Source organism: Gossypium raimondii, chromosome 6 (genome assembly GCF_025698545.1).
Source record: "Gossypium raimondii isolate GPD5lz chromosome 6, ASM2569854v1, whole genome shotgun sequence".
Taxonomy (NCBI): domain Eukaryota; kingdom Viridiplantae; phylum Streptophyta; class Magnoliopsida; order Malvales; family Malvaceae; genus Gossypium; species Gossypium raimondii.
In genome coordinates, this window is record NC_068570.1 from 56746381 (window position 1) to 56774301 (window position 27921).

At 30.3% G+C, this 27921-nt stretch overlaps 3 protein-coding genes across 3 annotated transcripts; 2 read left to right on the forward strand and 1 right to left on the reverse strand.

Moving 5' to 3' along the window:
• Positions 1-8299: 8299 nt before the first annotated feature.
• Positions 8300-9672, forward strand: LOC105774662 (metacaspase-9). Its single transcript, XM_012597225.2, has 2 exons — positions 8300-8740; positions 8838-9672. Exons 1-2 carry the CDS (start codon positions 8371-8373, stop codon positions 9425-9427), a joined length of 960 nt encoding a protein of 319 aa, XP_012452679.1. The 5' UTR covers positions 8300-8370; the 3' UTR covers positions 9428-9672.
• A 1392-nt stretch (positions 9673-11064) lies between these two features.
• LOC105772257 (metacaspase-9) lies at positions 11065-12453 on the forward strand. The gene is made up of 2 exons (XM_012593564.2): positions 11065-11569; positions 11643-12453. The coding sequence occupies exons 1-2, from the start codon at positions 11200-11202 to the stop codon at positions 12230-12232; spliced, it is 960 nt and encodes a 319-aa protein (XP_012449018.2). The 5' UTR covers positions 11065-11199; the 3' UTR covers positions 12233-12453.
• Positions 12454-12641: 188 nt separating this feature from the next.
• On the reverse strand, positions 12642-13316 carry LOC105772137 (zinc finger protein 7). The gene has a single exon (XM_012593460.1). The coding sequence runs from the start codon at positions 13314-13316 to the stop codon at positions 12642-12644; it is 675 nt and encodes a 224-aa protein (XP_012448914.1).
• Positions 13317-27921: the final 14605 nt, after the last annotated feature.

The following is a 27921-nucleotide window of genomic DNA, read 5'->3' on the forward strand; positions in this document are numbered from 1 at the left end:
CTAGGGCTATTAGCAACGGACAACAACTTGTACTTGCCAATGATCAATTAACACATGTTGATTGATCTCTAATTGAGAGCCAAGTTAATTTTGACTTTGCTTCGTTATGAGTCTAGTTTTCCTTTCATTAGCATACAATCATTATTTGATGAAGAGATAAAAACTAGGGTCATAATCTAGCAAAGTCAACATTATAGGGCTATTAGCAACGGATAGCAACCTGTATTTGTAAATGATCAATCAACATGTGTTGATTGATCTCTAATTGAGAACTAATTTAATGTCGACTTCACTGAATTATAAGTCTAATTTTTTTTTCATTTGCAAGTAACGATCAATTTGACCAAATAACAATGAAGAGAAAGGAAAATTCATCAAATCTTTATGGTATATTTGAGATGCCAACTTATTATGTTTTGGTCTAATGTGTTCGGTGGATGTGTGAAAAGGAAAAAAAGTTTATAGGCAAGTATCAAGTCATTTTGCATTGTTTAAAAAATATATACTATAAAAGATTATAATCTCAATTTTTTTATTACTATAATTTTTGAATTATTTGTTGACGTGAGATGCTATGTTAGCATGGTGCACATAGACTACCATGCGTGTTGTCATGCCAACAACGTTAAAAATTAATGTTGTAGTCAATATTGTCATTAAAAGAGTGATTTGACTCTTTTTTGAAAGGTTAAGGGTCAAATTTAACCTAAAATAAAAATAAATGTCAAATTGACAAAAAAATTGTAAACGTTGAGAGTTAAATTTATCATTATGTCTAGATTATAGTATACTCACGATATTATTGTGGGTCAAAAAAATGTAATAAATTTATTTAAAAAATGATATATCTATAATCTATGTATATATGAGTAAGCTGTGGAAATAATCACCCGACTATTAGAGTGTTTCTGTTTTGGTCACTCACATTTTAGATTGTTTTTAGTTTGGTCACTCTCCGTTAAATGGTTAACGAAATTAATATATGATTTTTTTCTATTAATTTGATCCTCAAACACATATAATTAAATATAGTTGTATTTAAACACATATAATTAAATCTTGATAAACTTGTATGTAAATTTGTGATTTTGATAAACCCCAAAAACTCTAAATTTATGATTTTTATAAATTTCATTCATGATCGTGCTAAGAACATATTCAACAGAGGAACTCGATTTTTCCTATGAAACCTAACAAATAATTAACAAATTTAAAGAAGTTTGTATAAGTCTTTTTCAAATGATCATCTTGACTTATTCTAATTTTTCGTTGAAGGTCCCGCACCTTAAAATCTATTTCTGCTACCAATTGAATTAGTATCACGCAATAAAGTTAGAGCAAGTACTGAGTCCACATGGGGCACGACCCAAATAACATCGTGCAATTATTCGTTAGATACATACGAGGTAGCAACAACGGGGTCATCCCACCCCACTCTTGTACATAGTAGATAACCATAATAAATCATCTAAGCATTTGAAATACTCTCTTGCATCAATGTTCTCACTTCTGTTTTTAGTCAACCTCCAAACCCTATTTCCTTTCAAATATGAAAAAATAATAATAATTGTAAACACCCCATCAAGAATGTTTTGACTATTGACTTCCTCAACCTTTCACATTTAATTAATACTTAGATTTATGACACTCACAATGTTGATATACTTATTAAAAATTTATAAATATAATTTTCAAATAACAAACTTAAAAATTGATATATACATATGTTTTCCATATTTACTATTTTACATATAATATAATATTTTAATAGTATTTCGTTGAGTTGATGTTGAATTGATTGGTGACATTAACTCATCTAAAGCTTAATATAAATATAGACATGGTAACCACCATTCCTTTTCCTCTTTTCTTGTAATTTCCAAATACTTAAGAGGGTTTGAATATGAAATTAATCCATTTTCAACACTGTATTAAATTTAAAAGGCGAAAAAGAAAAAGAATTGTCAAGGTCTGAAGTCTACAACAAACAAGTGGGAGGGGCAGGAATGAAAGGAAAATGTATAGACTTTTACTCTCCAACTTCTTTGCTTTTCCTTTTAAAGCATTACTACATGAATATACAAAAATCTTAAAATTTATATAAATATAAAACATCTTAAATACAAAACCTACAAAATAAGATTATAGCACAAATATATACAAATTGTTAAATTTAATAGGCAAATCACTTATTTGGCCCTCCAACTTTACAAAAACAATCATTTTAGCCTTTCATTTAATTTCTTTTACCTCTTTTAGCCATTTAACTTGTGATGTTTATCAAATCAACCCCAAAATGGATGAAAAAGTTAATGTCCGTTAACTTTGCTAATGTAGCGGTCCACATATATGCCACATCAACAATTAATTTATCTTTTAAAGAGTAAAAATATTATAAAAATATTTTTTTTACATTTTTTTATACTTTTTAAATAATTTTAATAATATGTAATTTTTAATATTTTCTGATTTTTTTGAATTTTTAAAAATTTAAAAATTAATTAGTTGCTGATGTGATATCCACGTGGATGTCACATAAGCAAAATTAACAAACGTTAACTTTTCCATCCATTTTAGGTGATTTGACAAACAACGCAAGTTTAAGGGCTAAAAGAGATAAAAAATTAAATAGAAGGTTAAAATAATTTTATTATAAAATTAGAGGACCAAAGAAATCATATATATATATATATATATATATATCAATCTAATATTATAGAGAAAAGTGTAAACCAAGACCATTATATAATAATACTATTTACATTTTTCTTCTGATTTTAGGATTAGGAAGGTTAGGGAAAAGAGTAGGCATTGTATACAAAAATAATTTCATAATTTCTTGTTTTTCGTACAACAAAAGTATCCTTTATATTTATTTTACGGTTCATAGAGATTAATTCTTAACTTAAATTATATCACTCAAAATACAATAAACCTTACCATTATACTTAAGACAATCCATCAAATTTTGCAATTTTGTTAACCAGTCTTTAAAAGAAAAAGAAAAAAAACACGTTTCTTACGAGTTTTCGATTAATTATAACATTGTGATAGAACATCACTATCCGAAAATGGAATACGAGACTAGATAATGTAAATTGAAATTTTTTTTATACAATTCAGCAAAGTTGACATTATAGGGCTATTAGCAACCTGTACTTGTCGATGATCAATTAACAATTGATGGTCCTTAATTGAAAGCTAAATTAATGTCGATTTTACTAAATTATGAGTCTAGTTTTCATCAATTAACAACTGATGCACCTTATAAAGTTTTGAACCAACTGGCATAAAAATTATTGGTAAGTTTTCATAAATTGTAAATAAAACTTAAGATACCAGCTGGTTGACCTAAATCAATTCCTTTTTACTAACAGGATTGGTGTTGATGAGTGGCTTCGGGTTCCTACTCTGCAAGATGTATTTTCAATTCGTGATTGCAGCGGGTTTCTGGAAAGTACTGGCAAACCAGTCCTTCCGACTTTAGCGCAGGTAAGCTAGGACCCCAACCTTTTCCCTGCCTTCCTTCGAGTCTTTTTGTTCTCATAAAGTTCGACATAACATCATCCAGTTCCATTGGAAATTGGACTTGGGTGTTTCCTGCATGCTTGTTACTACATGAATTCATTGGATTGGCTAAGTGAACTGTTCTTACTTCTAATTTAAATTTGATTCTCCCGTATGGTGTTTTTTTTCGAACTACTCTTTTCAATCCAAAACACAGGTACAATACAGAGTTGGACCTAAGTTAATGTCGACTTTGCTGAATTATGAGTCTAGTTTTCCTTTCATTGGCATGCAATCATTAGTTGATGAAGAGATAAAAACTAGGCTCTAGGCTCATAATCCAACAAAGTCGATATTATAGGGCTATTAGCAATGGATAGCACATGTTGATTGATCTCTAATTAAGAGCCGAGTTAATGTCGATTTTGCTGAATTATGAGTCTAATTCTTTTTTCCTTTGCAAACAACGATCAATTTAATCAAACAACGATGAAAAGATAAAAATTAGACTCATAATCCAGCAAAGTCGACATTATAGCCAATATCATTGGCAATGGCATCCACCTCGGTATTTCTATATATTTACAAGAGGATGATAACGAGAGAGGTAAGGGGTAAACGTATTTATAGTTGAAGCCTAATGAATGTTTGTAGAAAGGAAAAGAATCAATAATAAACAATTACATATTGATTGTTTTATGCAAATAGTTTATAATTTTTCCACAAAGGAAAATTACTTGGTAGTTGACGTTTCTTTTCCTTTTATTTATGAAGAATAAGGTGAGTTGACATTCAATGAAAATGATTTGTATCTAGAAAATTTCAATTTAAATTGTTTAAAATTGAGTTTGGGCACTTGAAATCTCAAATTTATCCTTATAGTGTTTTAAAATAAAAGGTAAATTAGACAGTTGGTCACCCAACTTGTAATATTTTACAATGAATTACTTTGGTTTTTATAGGAAAAATTTGTGTTTTTACGAAGAAATATCTTTTTTTATTTACTTTATTTTTCATTTTTATTAAATTAAGGCTTAAGTACTAAAAACCCATGAAAATAATTCAAAAATCAATTGAGCCTCTCGTTGAAATGTGCAATCAATTGATCCCCTATAATATGGATTTCCAAGGAAGCCCTGACCGACCATTAAGTCGACATTAATTTGGCTCTCAATTATAGATAAGCATTTATTAGGTAAACAAATTAGATCGATCGAAACTGGTCATGATCGATCTATTAATTAATACACATTTATTTAATTTTAACACATATAAGATGCTTTCCTATGCTTGTAGCTTTATAATGTCAACTTTGTTGGATTATGAGCTTAATTTTTATTTCGTCATCATCGCATGCAAATGAAAGGAAAATTATACTCATAATTCAATAAAGTCAACATTAATGCTATACTATATGTCGATAATGGCAGTAGGAAGGATCGCAAAGCAATAAGAAAGAAAAATAAGAACACATAGATTTTACGTGAAAAACATTTTTTGGGAAAAACCAAAAGAAAAGAAGGAGAAATTCATTAATGTTGAAAAACAACAATACAAAAGGTTTTCGACTACACACGTTTTTAAGGGTCAAACGATCCTGTTATAATCAATGTCTAATAGAATAAGTATAGTCATATACAGATTCAACTTGTGCGGCATTTCATCCCCACAAATCCCCTATTTTGCCTCTCTATTTTATTTCTTTAACAAGTGAGTTGCACCTCGAACTTTTCAAGTCGGATCAAACGGGATTCAAGTCACAAAACTCTAACAATTAGATTGATTGAAATTGACTATGATCAATCTATTAATTAGTACCCATTTATCTAGTTTTAACACATATAAGATGCTTTCCAATGCTCATTGCTTTATAATGTCAACTTTTCTGGATTATGAGCCTAATTTTTATTTCTTTGCATGCAAATGAAAGGAACATTAGACTCATAATTTAGCAAAGTCGACATTAATTTGGCTCTCAATTAAGGATCAATATTTATTAGATAAACAAACTAGATCGATTGAAACCGACCATGATCAATCTATTAATTAGTACCCGTTTATCTAGTTTTAACACATATAAGATGCTTTCCAATGCTTGTGGCTTTATAATGACAACTTTGCTGGATTATGAGCCTAATTTTCATTTCTTCATCATCAGATGCAAATAAAAGGAAAGTTAGACTCGTAATTTAGCAAAGTCGATATTAATTTGACTCTAAATTAAGGATCGACATTTATTAGATAAACAAACTAGATCGATTGAAACTGACCATGATCAATCTATTAATTAGTACCCATTTATCTAGTTTTAACAAATATAAGATGCTTTCTAATGCTCGTAGCCTTATAATGTCAATTTTGTTGGATTGTGAACGTAGTTTTCATTTCTTCATCATTGCATGCAAATGAAAGGAAAACTAAACTCATAATTCAACAAAGTCAACATTAATTTGGCTCTCAATTAAGGATCAGCTTTTATTAGATAAACAAACTAAATCGATTGAAACCGACCACGATCAATCTATTAATTAGCACCCATTTATCTAGTTTTAACAAATATAAGATGCTTTCCAATACTCGTAGCTTTATAATGTCAACTTTGCTGGATTATGAGCCTAATTTTCATTTCATCATCATCGCATGCAAATGAAAGGAAAATTAGACTCATAATTCAGCAAAGTCGACATTAATTTGACTCTCAATTAAGGATCAGCATTTATTAGATAAACAAACTCGGTCGATTGAAATCGACCATGATCAATCCATTAATTAGTACCCATTTATCTAGTTTTAACAAATATAAGATGCTTTCTAATGCTTGTAGCCTTATAATGTCAATTTTGTTGGATTGTGAACGTAGTTTTCATTTCTTCATCATTGCATGCAAATGAAAGGAAAACTAAACTCATAATTCAGCAAAGTCAACATTAATTTGGCTTTCAATTAAGCATCAGCTTTTATTAGATAAACAAACTAAATCGATTAAGACTGACCATGATCCATCTATTAATTAGTACCCATTTATCTAGTTTTAACTATTTTCTAATACTCGTAGCCTTATAATGTCAACTTTCCTAAATTATGAGTCTGGTTTATATTGTTGAGAGAGATCTAGATTCAGAATCTAGCAAGGTCCACGTTACCTTGGCTCTCAATGTCCATATTTACGGATTTACAAATTACAACTCAATCATTTCAATATTTTTTCCATCTCAGCTACAAATATTAACTCCATCCATCTTCTCCATTATCTCTATCACTACAACTTCTTAGCTTCAATTTAATCGAAAAATCATGATCAGGTTTGAAAGATTGTTGATTTTTGCCTATTAATTATTATTTCAGATATTTGTTAAGTCACTACGTTTAGATATTATATAATTTTCAGATATTTTTCTTTTCTTTTATATATTATATAATTTATAATACATTTTTTGTTTAGAAATTTGATAAACATATATAATAGCAAAAGAAATATATTCTTTTTCTACTCGGTAATAAAATTTAGTTAATAAAGAAATGGATGGAGCAAAATGAAATTAAATTAAGAATTTAGACAGAATAAAATAAAATATAAAACTCATATTTAAAATTGTACCATATTTAGAATCTGATATATGAAACCTGAAATTGTGACTTAATCATCTTAGCTTTTAATCTTGGCCAATATCTTTGACAAATTCACAAATTTTGAACAAATAATATTTTAAACTCAATCATAAGTGTAATTTCATCATTTTAACAGTCTATATCTTTATAATTTTTAAAGGACTAAATCAAATTTTATCATTTTTGGGCCAAAGTATAATTTTACCATTAATAATTTAAATTTTTATAAATTATAAAGAGCTTGAATTAAAATTTACTATTTTAAGGGGCCATGAATCCCGATGATATGATATTAAATTTATAAGATTAAATCCTTAAATTAAAAATCGATAATAAGTCTAACATTTATCATTAAAGCTAAAACATGGATTTTATTTTATTTTTAAATTAGATAAAAAACTCGAAACAAAATTATGAAAATGTTTTAAACTAATCTATTTATAAAAATAATTTTAAACTCTGAATTTATTTTAAAGTATGTACAATTTAATTAAATATATTCTTATTTTATATTCATTAGACTAAATATATTCTAATATTTTTAAAATTTAATAAAGTCTCCTGTGGAATTTTAAACAGATATTGTTTGACGAATTATTATATCACATTGCTTAAAGTTTACAACAAAAAGAAGCTGGCTTCCTTACACATTGTTGGCCACCCAACAACCATATAAATAAATAAATACACATTCATAAAAGAGTACTTCTCCTGTTGAAACTATTTCGTCACAAATTTCATTTTTTTATGGGATGAAATACATATTTAATGAAATTCGCTTATAATTTTCCATATATGATAGGAATAGAGAAGAAAGGTTGAGCGAATGGATGGAGCCTTGGGTAGTTTTTAAATTTGAATAGATTTGAGACCTCATGTAGAGGTCTTGTACAAAAACTCATCCAAGTTGAATGGTATGAATCGATTTAAAGATTTTAATTTTTTAAAGAATTTTATTATTTATAACTAAATTTAAATAAAACTTATCTTTTATTATATAAATAATTACCTTATTTCAATCTTCAGGAAAGATAAAATTTGGAAGCAATCTTCCGACACTTGAAAGGCATCTAACATTACATTAAGAAAACAAAGGTTGCTTGAACTATTTTCCAAGTCAACTATCAAATTTCATTTACTATATAATCCCAACCTCAAGCTTTCGGTTCTCACAACTTTTCGATATTCGATAATTACAATAACATTCGTCACATCTACAATCGTCGGTACGTTTTCTTCAACATCTCAGCATCAATGGCCAAAGTTAACAAGAGATTGGCTGTTCTAGTGGGTTGCAATTACCCAAACACCCAATACGAATTGCATGGATGTATAAACGATGTGGTAGCCATGAAAGACGTGCTGGTTAAACGATTCGGGTTCGATCCAACAAATATCGAGCTCCTGACCGATGCATCGGCGGTGACTGGAGAAGGGTCGTCATCGGTGGTTTTGCCAACAGGGGAGAACATTAAGGCAGCATTGAGTAAGATGGTGAGCCAGGCTGAAGCCGGTGATGTGTTGTACTTCCATTATAGTGGACATGGAACAAGAATTCCAAAATCTGCCCACATTTTCGGCCACGATGAAGCAATTGTGCCTTGTGATTTCAATCTCATTACAGGTAAACTTTTTGCCACTATACTTTTAATTTTATTTTATACGAATCTCGAAATAAAAAATTCTTGACTTCACCTAATATGCATATGTGATTGTTGTAGACGTGGATTTTAGACAATTAGTTAACCAATTACCCAAAGGAGCAAGTTTCACGATCTTGTCGGATTCATGTCACAGTGGTGGTCTCATTGATAAAGAAAAAGAACAAATCGGACCTTCTACCTATAGGGCAGCTTCATCACTTTCTTACAAGGCTAAGAACATCCCTTTTGAATCCATACTTGAGCACCTAACAACACTAACAGGGATCAACACATCAGACATTGGTACTCATTTGTTAGAATCCTTTGGTGCCAATGCCAGCCTCAAATTCCTCACACCTCAGCTCGAGTCCGAGTTATTCGACTTCTTGAAGGCTGATGAGGGGATTTTGTTAAGTGGGTGTCAAGCAGATGAGACATCGGCGGACATGAACCCGATGGAGAGCGGTGGAAAAGCGTACGGAGCCTTTAGCAATGCCGTCCAGATGGTATTGAAAGAGAACTCCGGAAGATTAAGCAATAAAGAGGTTGTGATGATGGCTAGAAAAGTTTTAGAGGCTCAAGGATTTGATCAACACCCTTGCCTTTATTGCAGTGATGAGAACGCCGATGCTACTTTCTTATGCCAGCCTGAGGCCAAGCCTTACTGATATCGGTTTCGACAATTTAAATATTGACTGCAACGTGATATTACCATCGTTATTTTACAAATTCGATTCTTCTAGTTACTAATGTTTAACAAAATTCACTATATCCGAAAATATGTTGGCAACAGCAATTTAAATTCCGATTTGAATATATGTATTTGCTTTGTGATTCATTTGCAATAACAAGATGTAATGTCAACCTCTTGTATGAGAAATTCTTAATCTATATTATATATGAATTTGTGAAACATTTCTTGTTAAACTAATTGCTAAGGACCATTATTTATGGGTTCATTTCTTGACTATGATGTAAGTAACAGAATGAATTTTATGAACAATTTTTAGCAGATCCGTGTCCGCCTAAATATCAAGGACCTGCTTATGAGGAGGAAAAAAGATTTACCTTGCTTGGAACTGTGTCAGTTTAAAGTTCAATTCTTGTTTCTGTGTCGACAGATTATATCGTAGTGGTGGTTTAGCTCTTCTCTGGAATTACAAGTATAATATTTCAATGACCAGCTTTTGTGGAAATCATAAGCGGCGCCTTTCTAGGTTTTATGGGTACCCCGAGGCCGCTCATAAGCAAGCTAGTTGGGAGTTACTTTGTTCTCTCGCTAGGGCTTCTAGGTTGTAGTGGGTTTGCATCGATGACTTCAACTATCTTCTTTCTTTGAATGATAAATGAGGTGGTGGTCACTACTCAACTGCTTGGTTAGACACTAGTGATAGAACCAAGGTTGTTCATCACTGATTCGATTTTTGTTCAACATTGTTTGTCAGTTTAAACAGTGTTCACACAAGAATTTTAGTACAACCTATGTGAGATGTTGGTATTTTTATAAGCAAATGAGTTTCAAAATGCGTTTTATTTCGTTCCAAATAATAGTGGGTCAAATTTAGATAATTGAAAGAACCATGAAATTGACATATCTTACTATTAAGGCTTATTTTTATCCTTACCTTTTTTTATCTTTTTGAGTTATTTATTTGGTAATTTATTTACTGTTTTCACTTGGCTAATAAGGATTTATTTCAAGTTTTTACCTTATTAAGACTACCTAGATGTCAATTTTAGCTTATAAATAAATTATTGTGCCGCACATTTGGGTGTGCTTTTAGAGTGCTTTTGACTTGTTATTTGTGTATCTTTTACTTTTTTTTGCACTCTTGTGTTAGGCTTTCTTGGAGAATTTATAGTTGATGTATTGTTATTTGTGTAACAATTGGGATTGGTGTTGGGGCTACAATTACTTCTTTAATGGTAGATTAGGCTTAAGCCAATAGGCGATATAGAAAATTATTGAATAAAAATCATTCACCGAACGAGACTTTACAGAATAGGATTGGTGAATCTGAATTGCGTTAACAAATCTCTTGTGTTTATTTCTCTCTTTTCTTATTTTGCTTACTGTCTGTGTTTTCTTCGAACTCATATCATTCTTCAAAATAATTTAATTTTTGCAAAAAAATATTGTTTATAACTATACTATATAAATAATAAAACAGATTGGATTCTCTTATTGAGTTGGAGGGGTTATCATAGCCGGATAAGTTTAATCATCAGCAAAGATTGAATGTTTGAAGCAATCATATCCCACGCTTGAAAGGCATCTAAAGGTTGCTTTAACTATTTTCAAGTCAACTATCAAATTTCATTTACTAAATAATCCCAACCTCAAGTTTTCAGTTCTCACAACTTTTCGGTATTCGATAATCACAATAGCATTCATTACATCTACAATCGTCCATACTTTTTCTTCAACATCTCAGCATCAATGGCCAAAGTTAACAAGAGATTGGCTGTTCTAGTGGGTTGCAATTACCCAAACACCCAATACGAATTGCATGGATGTATAAACGACGTGGTAGCCATGAAAGACGTGCTGGTTAAACGATTCGGGTTTGATCCAACAAATATCGAGCTCTTGACCGATGCATCGGCGGCGACTGGAGAAGGGCCGTCATTGATGGCTTTGCCGACAGGGGAGAACATTAAGGCAGCATTGAGTAAGATGGTGAGCCAGGCTGAAGCCGGTGATGTGTTGTATTTCCATTATAGTGGACCTGGAACAAGAATTCCAAAGCCTGCCCATCTTTTTGGACACGATGAGGCAATCGTGCCTTGTGATTTCAATCTCATTACGGGTAAATTTTTTATATTAAACTTTTAATTTTAGTTGAAATACAAAATTCTTGACTTCGCATCTTTTAATTGTAGACGTGGATTTTAGACAATTAATTAATCAATTAACCAAAGGAGCAAGCTTCACGATCTTGTCGGATTCATGTCACAGTGGTGGTCTCATAGATAAAGAAAAAGAACAAATCGGACCTTCTACCTATAGGGCAGCTTCACCACTTTCTTACAAGGCTAAGAACGTCCCTTTTGAATCCATACTTGAGCACCTAACAACACTAACAGGGATCAACACATCAGACGTTGGTACTCATTTGTTAGAATCCTTTGGTGCCAATTCCAGCCTCAAATTCCTCACACCTCAGCTCGAGCCCGAGTTATTCGACTTCTTGAAGGCTGATGAGGGGATTTTGTTAAGTGGGTGTCAAGCAGATGAGACATCGGCGGACATGAACCCGATGGAGAGCGGCAGAAAAGCGTACGGAGCCTTTAGCAATGCCGTCCAGATGGTATTGAAAGAGAACTCCGGCGGATTAAGCAGTAAAGAGGTGATGATGATGGCTAGAAAGGTTTTAGAGGCTCAAGGATTTGATCAACACCCTTGTCTTTATTGCAGTGACAAGAACGCCGATGCTACTTTCTTGTGCCAGCTTGAGGCCGAGCCTTATTGATATTGGTATCGACAAATTAAATATCAATTGCAACGTGATATTACGATCGTTATTTTACAAATTCGATTTTCTAATTACTAATGTTTAACAAAATTCACTATATCCGAAAATATGTTCGCTGCTGCAATTTAGATTCCGATATGAATATATGTATTTGCTTTGTGATTCATTTCGGGTGAAATTGTCTATATTTTATAAGAATATGTGAAACATTTCGAGAATATTATTATTAATTAAACATTGGGTATAATGATAAGATATGTTCTATTTGAGAATTTAGATTTAAATATTAAACATAATATTATTGAAAAAGATAAAAAGTACAATCAGATAATAAGCCTGTAATAGCAAAAACCTTCACTAACTTTATTCAAAACATAATAATAATAACCCTAAACCCTAATAAAAATTAAAGCCTAAGGGTCAAATCGATTTCTGAATCATCATTCTGATTAGTTGCTGGCCTATTGGCTCCAACATTTGCCTGAGAATTACGAGCAAAGCTCTCAAGTGGACCCCTTCCGGTAACCATTCTTGAAGAGGTTGAAGGCCCTGAGATTGCAATTCCACCATTGTTGTTGATGCTTAACCTGCCATTAAAACTTGGAGGAAGATGGTTCCTCATAGCTAGCCTAGGGTAACCATGACCGGAAAGATATCCACCGGATCCAAACAGTGTCCATGAATGTAAAGGCTTACGGATCATGGATCCTAGCCTAACCCCAAGGATTGATCTATTCAAAGATCCTTGATAAGGGGTTGAAGAAAGGGTTGGATAGGGGTAATGGGGATAGGTTGGAGGGGTAAAAGTTTGTGCTTGGATCTCTCGAAGCCTTTTGGCTAATGCACGCTCTTGCCTGTGGGCATTTTGGTGTCCCCCTAAGGCTTGAGGACTAGTGAACTTTGACCTGCAATAGTTGCAAGAGAAAGTCCTTTCGGGTTCAGGTTGGCTTTCGGAAGAAGTAATAATCGGGTTCATAGTGGTGGAAAGATTGAGTCCAATCTCTGATTCGCGCGATGAACGATTATCGTTGGAGAGGTTGCTAGATTCAACTCTAGATGCATTGGCAGCTTCACTAGCCATGATTTTTGGTGTGAAGGATATTAATGAGGGATGTTAAATTTATAGTGAAGTCGAGTTAGTAATATTGGTTCAATTATGGAAAGAAAATCTCATTTTGTAGTGTCAATGTGTATGAATTTTCCATCTTTGAGATTTTGTGACTTGGAATTTCTTGCCTATTAGGCACTAATTTACGTACTTAGTAGGTAGATAAAAATCTCAAGTGGCAAATTCATGCATCACGTTTAACTAATTAATGTTTACACATATTCATTACCATAAAATAAAGGAAAAAAATCCAGATTATGAAGCTGTTATGGTAAATACAATTTTATACACTTATAGATAACTTTGAAGTTTGCTTAATCAACATTACTTACGCTAATTAGACGTGTTCATAAATCGAGTTATTTATTCATCTTTTGTCTAGTTTGAGTTAAAATCGATTACGATCGTATTTTATAATTTATTTAAAGATAAATTTCAATTATACATCATTTTGATTTATTATGAAATATGAAATATTAATTTAATTTTGTTCAATTGTATATAAATTTTGATTTAAGTTCAATTTTTACAAGTGATTAACACACATTATCAATTTTTACTTAATACGTATTTAATTGAATTGTTATTCAAAACAAATATAATTAAATCAAAATCAAAATTTAATTATAATTGAATTAACTATATGTCACATTATTTTATTTAAATTAACATGTATTGTTTATTAAATAAAAATAAAATATATAATTTTAGGATTTAACTCCATAACTTACAATGGCTGAAATTTAAAAATATGGAAAGGAATTACAAAATTTTATTTGGATTCTGATTTCAAACCAATTTTTTTGTCATACAGTCATTCAAGTTTTAGCGTGTTATTTTAATTTAGTCGCTCTTGTTAGATCAATTGTAATTCTTAATTACTTCACCAATAAAATGTCTTTTTGGTCACTAGGTGAAATGTTGATGTGGGTAGATATAATAATAAATTTAATCCTTAATATTTTATACATTCTATCAATTTAGTCTTAATTTAAAATTTAGCAAATTCAGCTGCAATATTGACACATTATATTATGTCAATTGATCTGATTTAGAAATTATAAAATTATTAATTACAAAAACAATACATAAAATTTTTAAAAATTATAATTTTTAATATTTTTGAAACTTATTTTTTGTAATTATTATTTTATGAATTTCTAAAATAAAGACTGAATTGAGATAATGTGTAAACATTGTAGGTTAAATTTGTTGAATTTTTAAAATTAGGATCAAATTGACATAATGTGTAGAATATCAAAGATTAAATTTGTTATTATACCTAGCCACATCATCATTCCGTCTAGTGACAAATTTATTTTGATGGTGGAGTGACTAAAAGTTACAATTAATCTAACAGGAGAGACTAAATTAACCAAAAAAAACTGTAGTGACCAAAATAGAAACACGTTAAAACTTATGTGACTAGTACCCCAAAAAACACATGAAGTAGTCAAATTTTGATTTAAAAACAACTATAACATTTGATATTGTTCGAGTACGGTAAAGCGCATTATGCTCATATTTATAGGTTGGCGAGGGACTATGAGTAGTTCTAGCCTTTGTATCAAAAAAAAAAACAGACATAATTAGAATCTATAATGATATTGTTCAAAAAAATAAAAAAACAATTATAACATTTACGATGAACTCTTTTTTTAAAATATTTATGGTAAACTTTGTTTCAATACTAATATGGTTTTCACCCATGCTTCACCTTGGGTTGATTATTTGTTTGTTTTTTATTATGGATTAAAATTTTGAAGTTTGAAATATGTTTTAAGTCCCCATACACTCCGTGCATTTGGAATTTCGTCTCTTTACTTTTTATTTTAGAAATTTAGTCTTTTAATTTTTTAGATTTAAAATTCAAGTTATATTGTTATCACCATTAAAATTCTTTTATTAAATTCGGGTTAATATTTGATACACTAGCAGTGTAATCTTTTTCCACTAGCAGTGCAATTTTTTTTCCACTAGCAATATTAAAAATTGTCATCTATCTCTATTTTAATAAAATAGTTCAATTCATATTTTATTATACACAAATTTCAACTGGATTCTCTTTTAAATTATTCTGGTTTAAGTCTCATTATATATGGGCTCTATCTATATTTATTATAGTCTAGATCTGAATTTATTTTGTTTATAAATTTATTGTATTTTGTAATATACTCGTATTTGTAAACTACTTTTTTTAAAAAAACTTCTCAAATTGAATATTTTCTCTCACTTGTATCTTAATTGTTGTCATAATTAAAGATGTTCATGAGTCGAGATAGACTTAAACATGATACTAACGTATTTTATTCTTGTTCATGTCCAACCCGACTTAAAATATGTGTCCAAAATTTTACCAAAATCTGCCCATATCTATAAATGGTTAACCTAAACTCATTTTAAGTCCATTCATATTATTTTTCAAAAAATATTAATTTTAATTTAATCTATTTTTCATTCATTAAAATTTTATGCATAACCAACTTAATAGTTTTTAATGTTCACATTATAAACTATAAAGTAATACATTTAATTTTAGTGTAATTTAAGATAAGAATGAAGCTAAATAAAAATAAATTATAGTATGATTAAGCACTAGTCGGCATTAGGTTGTTTTATAATTTAAGATTTTATATTAGTTTATATATTCAGGTCGAATTCAAGTTTAAGATTTTTATTTTTAATGATGTCATTCGATTCATTGTTAGAGAGGCTCATGGGACAGATTGGGTCAAACTGGGTCGAATTCGGGTTGGGTCTAAATAAAATATTAATATACTTTCTATTTATTTAAGCTCAACCCAACTCAAAATATGAGCTTAAAATTTTGTCTAAACTTGTTCATTTTTACAAAAGACTAATACAAGCTCATTTTAGACCCTCCCATATTATTTTTTAAGAAAATTAAAAAAATTATATTATATTATTTTAATATTTAATAATTTTCTACATTTTTATTTATTGAAATTTTTATATAGTCATCTTAACATTATTTTAATGTTTACATTAGAGTAGTTTTATATATTTAGTATAGATTTTTTTCATGTGTTCTAAATTACATAATATATAAAATAATATAATATAAAGTATTATAAACTTAAAAATAGGTCGGGGCCGGTTATCTAAATTATTCCCAAGAATGTCCTTTTATATATAAAGGGATTTCGTAGTTCCAATTCATATTTTATTATACACAAATGTCATATGGATTCTCTTTTAAATTATTCTGGTTTAAATCTCATTATGTATGGGCTCTGTCTATATTTATTCTAGTCTAGATCCGAATTTATTTTGCTTATGAATTTATTGTATTTTGTAATATACTTGTATTTGTAAACTCCTTTTAAAAAAAACTTCTCAAATTGATTTTTTCTCTCACTTGTATCTTAATTGTTATCATAATTAGAGATGTTCATGAGTCGGGTTAGGCTTAAACATGATACTAACGTACTTTATTCTTGTTCATGTCCAACCCGACTTGAAATATGGGTCCAAAATTTTACTAAAATCTGCTAATATCTATAAATGGTTAACCTAAACTCATTTTAAGTCCATCCATATTATTTTTCAAAAAAAATTAATTTTAATTTAATCTATTTTCCATTCATTAAAATTGTATGCATAGCGTACTTAATAGTTTTTAATGTTTACATTATAAACTATAAAGTAATACATTTAATTTTAGTGTCATTTAAGATAAGATTGAAGCTAATTAAAAATAAATTATAGTATGATTAAGCACTAGTCGGCATTAGGTTGTTTTATAATTTAAGATTTTATATTAGTTTATATATTCACGTTAATTAAAGTTTAAGATTTTATTTTTAATGATCTCCTTCGATTCATTATTGGAGGGGCTCATGGGACGGATTGGGTCGAATTGGGTCAAATTCGGGTCGGGTCTAAGTATAATATTAATATACTTTATATTTATGTAAGCTCAGCCCAACTCGAAATATGGGCTTAAAATTTTGTCCAAACTCGTTTATATTTACAAAAGACTAATACAAACTTATTTTAGACCTGCCCATATTATTTTTAAAAATAATTGAAAAAATATATTATATTACATTAATATTTAATAATTTCCTACATTTTTTATTTATTGAAATTTTTTATATAGTCATCTTAACATTATTTTAATGTTTACATTAGAGTAGTTTTATATATTTAGTATAGATTTATTATTTTTTTAAATGTGTTCTAAACTACATAATATATAAAAATAACATAATATAAAATATTATAAACTTAAAAATAAATCAGGGCGGGTTGGGCTCGAGCCTTGAAGGTTTAAGCCTGAGCTTGACCCATATTTTAAACGGGCCTAATTTTTTTGCCCAAGCTCATTTTTCGAACCTAATAGTTTTACCCAAACCTTCCTAAATTTCGGGTGAGCCTTCGAGCCTAAACGAGTAACCCGACCCGTGAACAAGTCTATTCATTAGTAATGTATAGAATTATACACTATCAATGCATCAAATATTAGCTTTGATTTAAATTATTGGTGGGACGATAAGTCTAATCCAAATTTTTTTTAATAAATAAAATATCTTTATTTAAACTTAATTATATAAAATATCTAAATATTAATATAACATTTTTAAACTTTATTAATATTGATCTGAACTTGAAGTCAAAACAATTTTTAGAGGCTAAAATTGAGTTATAATTTTTTAAAAGTTAAAATGAAAAATTTCATTGTATTAATTTATAATTATACATTTTTAAAAGAATAAATCAAAATTTTATTAATATTATTATTTTTAGTGTCGATGCACTAATACTAAATATGATTTAATATTAATGTTGTACAAGGTGTTGCTAATTGTATTCCCATCCTTTTAATTTAACATTTTGTTATGATTTCATCATTTAATCATCGACATAATGATTTATTTGATTCTTTAATTTTATAAAAGAATAATTATATATATTCATCTATTTTGTTGCGATGATGTTATTTTTCAAAGTTTTATATATTTTAATTAATTATATATTTTTATATATTTTATCCATGTTTATTTTTAAAATATATATAATTTTCACACGTTAAAATTAATTGTATTTATATTTTGGAACACTATATATGTGCGTCATGTTTATGTTGCTTTCATTTTGTAATATACTTTGTATAGTTTATCGTAATTATTTAATTTAAAGATATTATTCTTTTATCCATGTAATGTATCAATTTATATCATATTTTACATAATTTATCATACAGATTCAATTTGTAGAAAAAAATCATATGTTCATATTATATTCATGTTATGTAGATTTTAACACATGATGTTTGTGTAATGTAAATATACTTTTTATGACATCTTATGTCATATTTTATAGTCTTTCATGATAATTTAATTTTAATTTTAAATTCATTTACTTAAAAATTACATCATAACACTCGTATATATTTGATTCAATGCCTAAATAAAACATCATCTCCCAATCCTTAAAGTGGAATAATACCCACTTAAGCGTATTCGAACTCGCATCGTCTAAATTATTGTAACAATAATGATGTCGATTGAGTTACTTATCATATATTAATATAAATATTTTATTTAAAAATTTAATTTATTTTTCCGAAACCAAACGATGGTATATTCTAGAACTAATTATATTTATATTATTTTATTGTTATTATTTTTAACTGCAATGAAAATTCCTTGAGAAGTTATACATTTGTGTATTGATGAGACCATTCACTATTTCTTGAAGCTTAATCTCTTCTCCCAAATGAATTATATAACCAAGAGAAACTATGATCTGGAATAGAAGAACTTGCCCAACCTATGAATAAATATTTCATAGTAGGCTAGTTAGACATACATCATTCTTTGTTAATCTAGATAATAGGTAGGAGCATAAACTGAAACATTTTTAACTACAAAAATAGTTATTAAATCATTAGCACGGCATAAGAACATTTCTCTTAGAGTAAATATTAATATTGTTAGAGTTGTGTGACTCAAATTCTAAGAGATTGCTTGCAAGTCAAGTTAAACAAAAATATATTTTCTTTCTAGAAGATTTAGTATTTATTAGTATAATATATTTAGTATTTATTAGCATAGTTTATTTGACATACTAATTTAGCCTATAAATAGGCTCTTTTACAACCTTAGAAAAATACACCCATTAGAGATTAGAACTCATAACACATTTAGAGAATTTTGTGTTCACGTTTTGAGGGTTCTTTGTTTTTCGGGTTTTTCGGGGTTTAGTTTTTTATCTCCATTTTTTGTACTCTTCGTTCTTTTGCCATTATAGTAAAATTATCTTTGCCCATGATTTTTTATCCTCTTTAGAGGAGTTTTTCCACGTTAAATTTATGTGTTCAATTTCTCAATTTATTCCACTATTTTTTGTTACTTGTTGCTTAATCGGGTCGATCCTAACAAGTGGCATCAGATCTAGTTTAATTTTCATAGATCAGCCCGTTCAGAGATGAAGCAACAAGGTTTGAAATTGAGAAGTTCGATGGTGAGACAAATTTCAATCTGTGGCAAGTTTAGATGATGGAAATTCTAATTCAAACCGGCTTGAAAAAAGTTGTTACCAAGAAAAAGCCTGAGAATCTAAATCAAATAGAATGGGAAGAGCTTGACGAAAAGGCCTTGTGTGCAATCTAGTTGTGCCTTGCGAATCCGGTATTGCAGGAGGTCTTGATGGAGAAGACATCATCTGCCTTGTGGAAAAGGTTAGAAACTCTTTATGCGACTAAGTCTCTGGCTAACCATTTAGTGTTGAAACAACGTCTATTTATGTTTTGCATGAACGAATGTGAGCTTCTTAGAGATCACATCATTTAATTCATTACTTTTTTAAATGATTTAAAGAATGTTGAGGTTCATATTAACAATGAAAATCAGGCTATGCTATTATTGTGCCCTTTACCCCCTTCATACAAGTCTTTTAAGGAGACCTTGATTTATAGTTTAGACAAACTATCATTCGAAAATGTGAAGGGTCATTTGTTGAGTAGAGACAAACTCAACAATGAGTTTGGTTTGGATAGCAAGGCAGATAGGCAAGCTTTCATTTTGGAAGCATCAAAGAAACGAGACAAAAGGTGTCGCTATTGTAAAAAGTTAGGTCACGTCAAAGCAGATTATTATAAACTACAAAATAAAAGAGCTACTGAGAGTAACGAGAAAGATGTAGCTCGTGCTAATTTGGCCGATGAAGGTTGTGATGATTTCTTGTTAGCGTCAACAAGCAATAACTCCAAGCTTACGTCTGAGTGGATCCTAGATTCGGGATGTTCTTTCCACATGTGTTCAAATAGAGAATGGTTCTCCACATACAGTTCGATTGAAGGTGGAGTTGTGCGCATGAGAAACGATTATCTAGTAAGGTAATTGGTATTGGTACTGTTAAAATTAGGATATACGATGGGACGATTAGGACACTCTCAGATGTCAGGTATGTACCTGATTTACGAAAGAATCTCATCTCCTTAAGTATTTTAAACTTGAAAGGATGCAAAATCAACATCGAGTCGAGCGACGTTAAAGTATCTCGTGGAGCTCTCGTTTTGTTAAAAGGTAAAAGAACTGGCAGTCTTTATATCCTGGAAGGTTCTATAGTGACCGGTGAAATCTAATGTCTCTCGTCCGTTACCAAGTCAAAGTCAACTCGTTTGGAGCAGAGGCAACTTGGTCATAGGAGGGAAAAAGGTATGATCGTTTCGTTGAAGAGAGGTTCTCTTTTGGATGCAAGTTTTGAAAAGTTAGGACACTGTGTTTGTGAAAATCAGACCCGAGTTAGTTTTGATTTGACAGTGCACAAGTCAAAGGCTAGAAGTCTTCCAGCTTCTAAGCACGGATTCGACTCAATTAATTCCCTGCATAGTTCAAGATAGGCCCGTGGTGGGCTTTGGCAAAGATGGCGTTGAAAGAATTCGTGTCAAGGTAGAGATTGTTAGAGTTGTGTGACCCAAATTCTAAGAGATTGCTTGCAAGTCAAGTTAAACAAAAATATATTTTCTTTCTAGAAGATTTAGTATTTATTAGTATAATATATTTAGCATTTATTAGCATGGTTTATTTGACTTGCTAATTTAGCCTATAAATAGGCTCTTTTACAACCTTAGAAAAATACACCCATTAAAGATTAGAACTCATAACACATTTAGAGAATTTTGTGTTTAGCCTTTGTGGGTTCTTTGTTTTTAGGGTTTTTCGGGGTTTAGTTTTTTATCTCTATCTTTTGTACTCTTCGTTCTTTTGCCATTATAGTAAAATTATCTTTGCTCGTGGTTTTTTATCCTCTTTGGAAGAGTTTTTCCACGTTAAATTTGTGTGTTCAATTTCTCAATTTATTCCGCTATTTTTTATTACTTGTTACTTAATCGGGTCGATCCTAACAAATATGAATAATAGTACTCTGCTATAGTTATTTCTATACATTCAATATACTCTACAGGCAAAGGAATATATAGATTCAACATAGTAAAATAAGAAATTGAAAGATTTTATTGAAATTGTTTGAAAATTTCCTTAAAAGCTAATCATAGGTTCTTTATCTTTAATAAAACAATAAGGTCATTCTCGTTACTAAACTTATTGAAGAGAAGAAATATAATCAATGTATTTTTTATTATAAGTTGAATCAATCATAAGAAAAAAATTAGGTAAAAATTCAGATACATTAAGGGGAAAATAAAGCTTCCATCAAAGAAAAGCAAATGAAAGCCTTTCATAAAATTTCTCGTAAAATTGAGAATGAAGTTTTCATTCTGTTGAGTATGACTCATATTTCAGTCAAATTTGAAAAATAATCTTCCAGTTGAACTCTGTTTATTTGTTTCAATCAAACTCTGATTAGTCTAAATTATATTATTATTATTTGACCTATGAATTTAGCCTATAAATAGACTCTTTTACAACCTTAGAAAATACATTAATTAGAAATTAGAATTTATAACACTTTTAGAGAATTTTTTTTTTACGTTTTGAAGGTTATTTGTTTTCGAGTTTTCGGGTTTTCGGGGTTTAGTTTTTATCTCCATCTTTTTTACTCTTCGTTCTTTTGCCATTATAGTAAAATTATCTTTGCTCGTGGTTTTTTTATCATGTTTGGAGGAGTTTTTTCACATTAACTTTGTGTATTCAATTTCTCATTTTTTTCCCGCTATTTTTACTTGTTCGTTGCTTAATCAGGTCGATCCCCAACACATTCTATACAAGCCAGCTTATGAATTAGGAATTGCATCTAATCTCTAAAAAAACCTCAATTGTTTCGAACTTTCTTTTCTTTGGAATGAGAATATTTATGGGATTCCCATGAGTAAGATCAAACCTTATTCCGTGGTATTATAAGATTTTTCTTTCTTATTCTTAAGCAAATATCTGGGAAGACTCAATTAATACATGATTTATGTTTCAGTTTCCATTCCTTTTCGTATGTTTTGAAAAAAATATTGATCAATTCTAAATCTTTCTTTTCTATTGATTCTTTTCGATCAAGATATGGATCCATGAATTTATGTGTTTACATCAAACTTTGTTCATGACTTAAAAAATTAATTAAATAACATAATAAATAATGAAAAATATTTTTTAATTTTTATTTATGCCTATTCTATTATATATAATTTAATTTTATATAATTTGATATTTAAACTTTTATAATATCATTAGTTAGTTTAAATATTTCATTTTAATTAAAATGTTTATTTGAATTTTAAAAATTAAACATGGTTAAATCCAATTACATTATAATGTCATTTTGGGTTTTTTACGAAAATAATATAAAATTTAAAAAAAATACCAAAATGGCATGTTACAAAAATTATGTACCAAAATGGTACATTTCAAGTGGTGGAGGGTGGTGCATAGGCGGCACCACCCTATTTCTGACGCCTCTGACACTAAAACAAAAACAAAGCTGATGAAAAAAAAATAAAACTGATGAAAAATAGGTGATGGGAAAGCTGATGAGAAAAAAAACTGATGAAAAACAAGTGATGGGACAGCACGACACCGGTCACACTTAGGGAAGAGGTGGCACCAGTGCTGCAACAGCGATAGGACATTTCATGCCGTGACTTGTTTGGGGACCTTATAAAGGTCCCCAATAGCCATTTTTGGCTAGCCGGAAGAGAGAAAGAATTGAAGAAAAGAAGAGAAGAAAAAGAAGGAGAAAGAGAGGGCGGGAAGGGAAGGGAAGGGAAAAAGAAAGAAAGAAAGAAAGAAAGAGAAGCATAATAGAGAGAGGGAAAGAGAGAGAAGGAAAAAATAAGTAGAAAAAGAAATGGGAATTTGTTGTTTTAGGAGTTTAAGAAAAGGTAATTTTTTTGTTATAAATTAATGTTAACTTAATTTGTTTTTGTTGTTATTATTGTTGATTTAATTTGGATTTAATTTTTAATTTTATTTTTGTAAGGTATTATTTGGTTAAAAGAGCTATTAAGGTATGTTTGTATTTATTTTATATTTCCATTCATTCATAATTTATTTTAATATTTATTGAAGTAAAAAAGTCGATTTATGTTATGTACAAAGAATGTTTTATTTTTTATGTAATTTATTTGTTATGTGTGTTTTAGGTTGATTAGATATATTTTTATGTAATTTATTTGGCATGTTATTTTGATTATTTTAATATAATTTTTTATTTTTATGTAGGTAAAAGATGAGACCATTGATATGAAATTTGTGAGTGGGACAATTGAGTTGGAATTTATGAGATAAATTAGGAATTAGTTTATATGTTTTAATTTTTTAGATTTTATATTTGAGAATAAGAGTTTATGTTTTAAATTTTATTTTATGTTTTTTTATAAATATTATAAATGAAATTTCTTTTGAATCCTTCTACGCAAAAAAAAATTATATTTTTGACAATAATTAAGTTGGCATGTTATTATAGGGCAAATGACCAAAAAAAGCCCTTTTTTTTCAAAAATTACCGAAATGGGCCAATTATTTAATTATTTACCGAAATGGTCCATTTTTCGCGAAATCGCGTCCACGTCAGCGCGATGCCAGGGTACGCGCCAGGAAATCAAGTCCACGTCAGCGCGATTTGCTTACGTGGACACAAATTGCGCCCTCTAGGACGCAATTTGCTGACGTGGATGAACAGTTTCTCATTTTTAGCTTGGAAAACTTTGAAAGGCCATAATTTTTTGCTCGGTTGTCCGATTGAGACGAATTTTTTTTTGATTTCGAATAACTTTTCGAGATCTACGCACTGACACCGAAGGCGATTTGCCGCACTTTTCGTCAAAAAAGATCCCTTTTTGCCCCTAAATTTTGATTTTTTTGGTTTAAAATTAAATTTTGAAACATTCAAATCATTATTTTCCTTATTTATTTGAAGTAAACACCGGATTTTTTTACAGAATTGTTGTATTATTTCTTCTGATTTGACACGTGTATGGAATAGGTCCGATAAATCGTTAGAACGTAAGTAATATAATTAAGATAATAACAGTATTTTTATAATATATCAATTAATTAGTTTAGCTTAGTTGGTTAAGATGCTTGCTCTTTTCTCTTAGTACCTTGGTTCAAATCTTGTTGGTAACAATTTTGAATCTTTTTTGAATCAATAGCAACAAGTACAAAAAAGATTCAAATGGCACATCACATTCCTCAACAGTCAACTCTTTTAGCATAGAAAAGGAATTCTTATGAAATTTGCTGTGCCATATCCTCTTTGCGTTCCTCAAATGACAGATTGTGATTTTCTCCAAGTTAGGAAAAGTAACCTGCATAATGATAGAAAGTGCTAATTACAATTAGAAATAACTTATATAAAATGTTAGCTCATCGATGCTTAGGCAAAGGCATCGGTAACTCATATAATTAAGACAGTTAGAATCATTGGTCGTTTGAGAAGAACTTAAATGAATTTAATATAAATTTATATTCAGTTGACTTTTCTGTACGTAACTATTAACATATACACACACTACAAATAATTATTTGAATGTTTCAAAATTTAATTTTAAACCGAAAAAATCAAAATTTAGGGGCAAAAAGGGATCTTTTTCGATGAAAAGTGTGGCAAACGGCCTTCGGCGGTTTGTCAGCACGTAGATCTTGAAAAGTTATTCGAAATCAAAAAAAATTCATCTCAATCGGACAATCGAGCGAAAAGTTATGGCATTTCAAAGTTTTCCAAGCTAAAAATGAGAAACTGTTCATCCACGTCAGCAAATCGCGTCCTAGAGGGCGCGATTTGTGTCCACGTAAGCAAAGCGCACTGACATGGACGCGATTTCCTGGCGCGTACCCTGACATCGCGCTGACGTGGACGCGATTTCGCGGAAAATGGACCATTCCGGTAAATAATTAAATAATTGGCCCATTTCGGTAATTTTTGAAAAAAAGGGCTTTTTTGGTCATTTGCCCGTTATTATATATTATATTTTTAACCAATACATTTTACTTATTATTATTTTAAAATAATAAAATATTCGTATTTATTATATTGAGATAGTTTATATTATGTTTTTGTTATATTTTTATTGGCATGTTATTTTTATTATTTTAATATAATTTTTTTGTTTTTATGTAAGTAAAAGATTAAACCATTGAGATGGAATTTGTGAATGGGACCATTGAGTTAGAGTTTGAGTTCAATTTTAAGATATATTTATTTTGTTAATGTAGTATAGCAAAAATATGATGTGGACAAAATTGTTTGGTATTTTTTTGTTGTTAAAATCAATATATAAAATTTAGGTATTTTGATAAATATTTAAAATGCACCAAACTTTGAAATTAATAACCGAAATTTGTTTTAGAATTGTAGGTATCGCAATGGGTTCATTGATTAAGAATGATGGTCACATATCAAACACAGTTAATAATATGGTAATATGTTGTTATTTGTTAATCACGGGTTCCCTTAAAAAAAGTTCTACGTTATTTACGGAAATAAATTATGTTATTATAACTATTTTCTGTAATTTAATAGTATCAAGGCCCGTACCGCGCATTAAGGGGTCAGGTGAATGGTATAGGATATTCTCCGAATGAACGGCTGATGCGTACTTGGAGTTAGTTGGATTCAGGTCAGCAACATTGATCCGAATGTTTGATTTGCGATACAATTTAATATCTGTATTGGTCGAGCGTTGGCGCTCGAAGACCCACACTTTTCATTTTCTGTGTGGGGAGTGCACTGTCACTCTGAAGGATGTTGTATTACAACTTGGGCTCCCAATCGGTGAGAGTGCCGTAACAGGCGTAAGTACGATAGCTAAGCTGGCTGCCCTTTGTTATAGCCTACTAAGAGTCTCGCCCAACGATGCTGAGTCCAATTTTATGAGTTTGAAATTTTAATGGCTAAAAGCCAATTTTAAACATTTATCAATTAATGCCACTAAGCATGAGGTGATATGCGCAGCTCGAGCGTACATTATGCATATTATAGAGGTGTACTGATGCTGGATGGAAACAAAAACAGGGTTCATTTGATGTATTTATCCCTATTAGCTGATTTGCAGAATGTTCGCTCGTATAGTTAGGGTTCCGCAATTCTGGCTATGTTGTATCGTAAGCTTTGTCGGACAACAAAGCCTGATGCCATAAACATAGGCGGATGCCTTGTATTGCTGCGGTCACGGGCTCTTTATCGAATGTTATTCTTGGAATCGGTTAAGCACCAAGTATACGTATTTCCACTAGCGAACAGGTGATAAAATTTAACTTGTTATAGCAATTAATTGACATTTTTTTTTCTAATGATATTATTCTAACGATACTATTCTAACATGTAATTTGTTTTCATAGATTGAGTTTTTATCCGGGTATCTGGAGGTCGTACACTATCCCGATATATCATCTGATGATTGAACAACATGCCGGGGAAGGGGTAAGCTATTCCAATATTCGTGACATGTAATTACTTTGTATATCTTACTCTAACTGTGTTAAATTTTAACCATGTTATTAATCGTGCAGTTTATCTGGACGCCTTATCGGAGACCAGAAATTGGGGCTGTTATATCCTCATCTGCCCATATTCATTCTCACATGTGGTGCATTAATGCACCAATTATCAATTTCCAGACAGTCGAGTGGTACCACGGGGATCGAGTACTCCGGCAGTTTGGTTGCATCCAGTATATCCCAACTCCGCCAATGCAGGTGGGGAAGATTCACGGGATTAACAAGAGAGGAAAACATGGAAATAATTGGGGGGTTGTGCACCAAAAATATATTGCAGTGTGGGATAATCGGATGGTGCGGAGACCTCAGATTGATATTTCTTCTAATTTGCAACCATCGTTAGAGTACATACAATGGTACTCTAGTAATGGAAAACCATATTTACTTGGTGGGCAGTCGACTATAGTCGAGGGCACATGCATCGACTTGGGGCATATGAGCTAGTACCAGGTATAGAGGCCGAGCCAGAGCCAAAACATCAGCCAGAGCCCAAGCCCGAGCAATCGCATACACATTCCACTAATAGTTCTTATCATCTAGAGTTACGGGTTAATGACTATTTCCCGGGCTCATCAAAACACGAACATCATTCCAGGTTTGATATCTTTAGTCTAATACCACCGCAGTACAGCACTCCTACTGACCCATATCCACCGTATTAC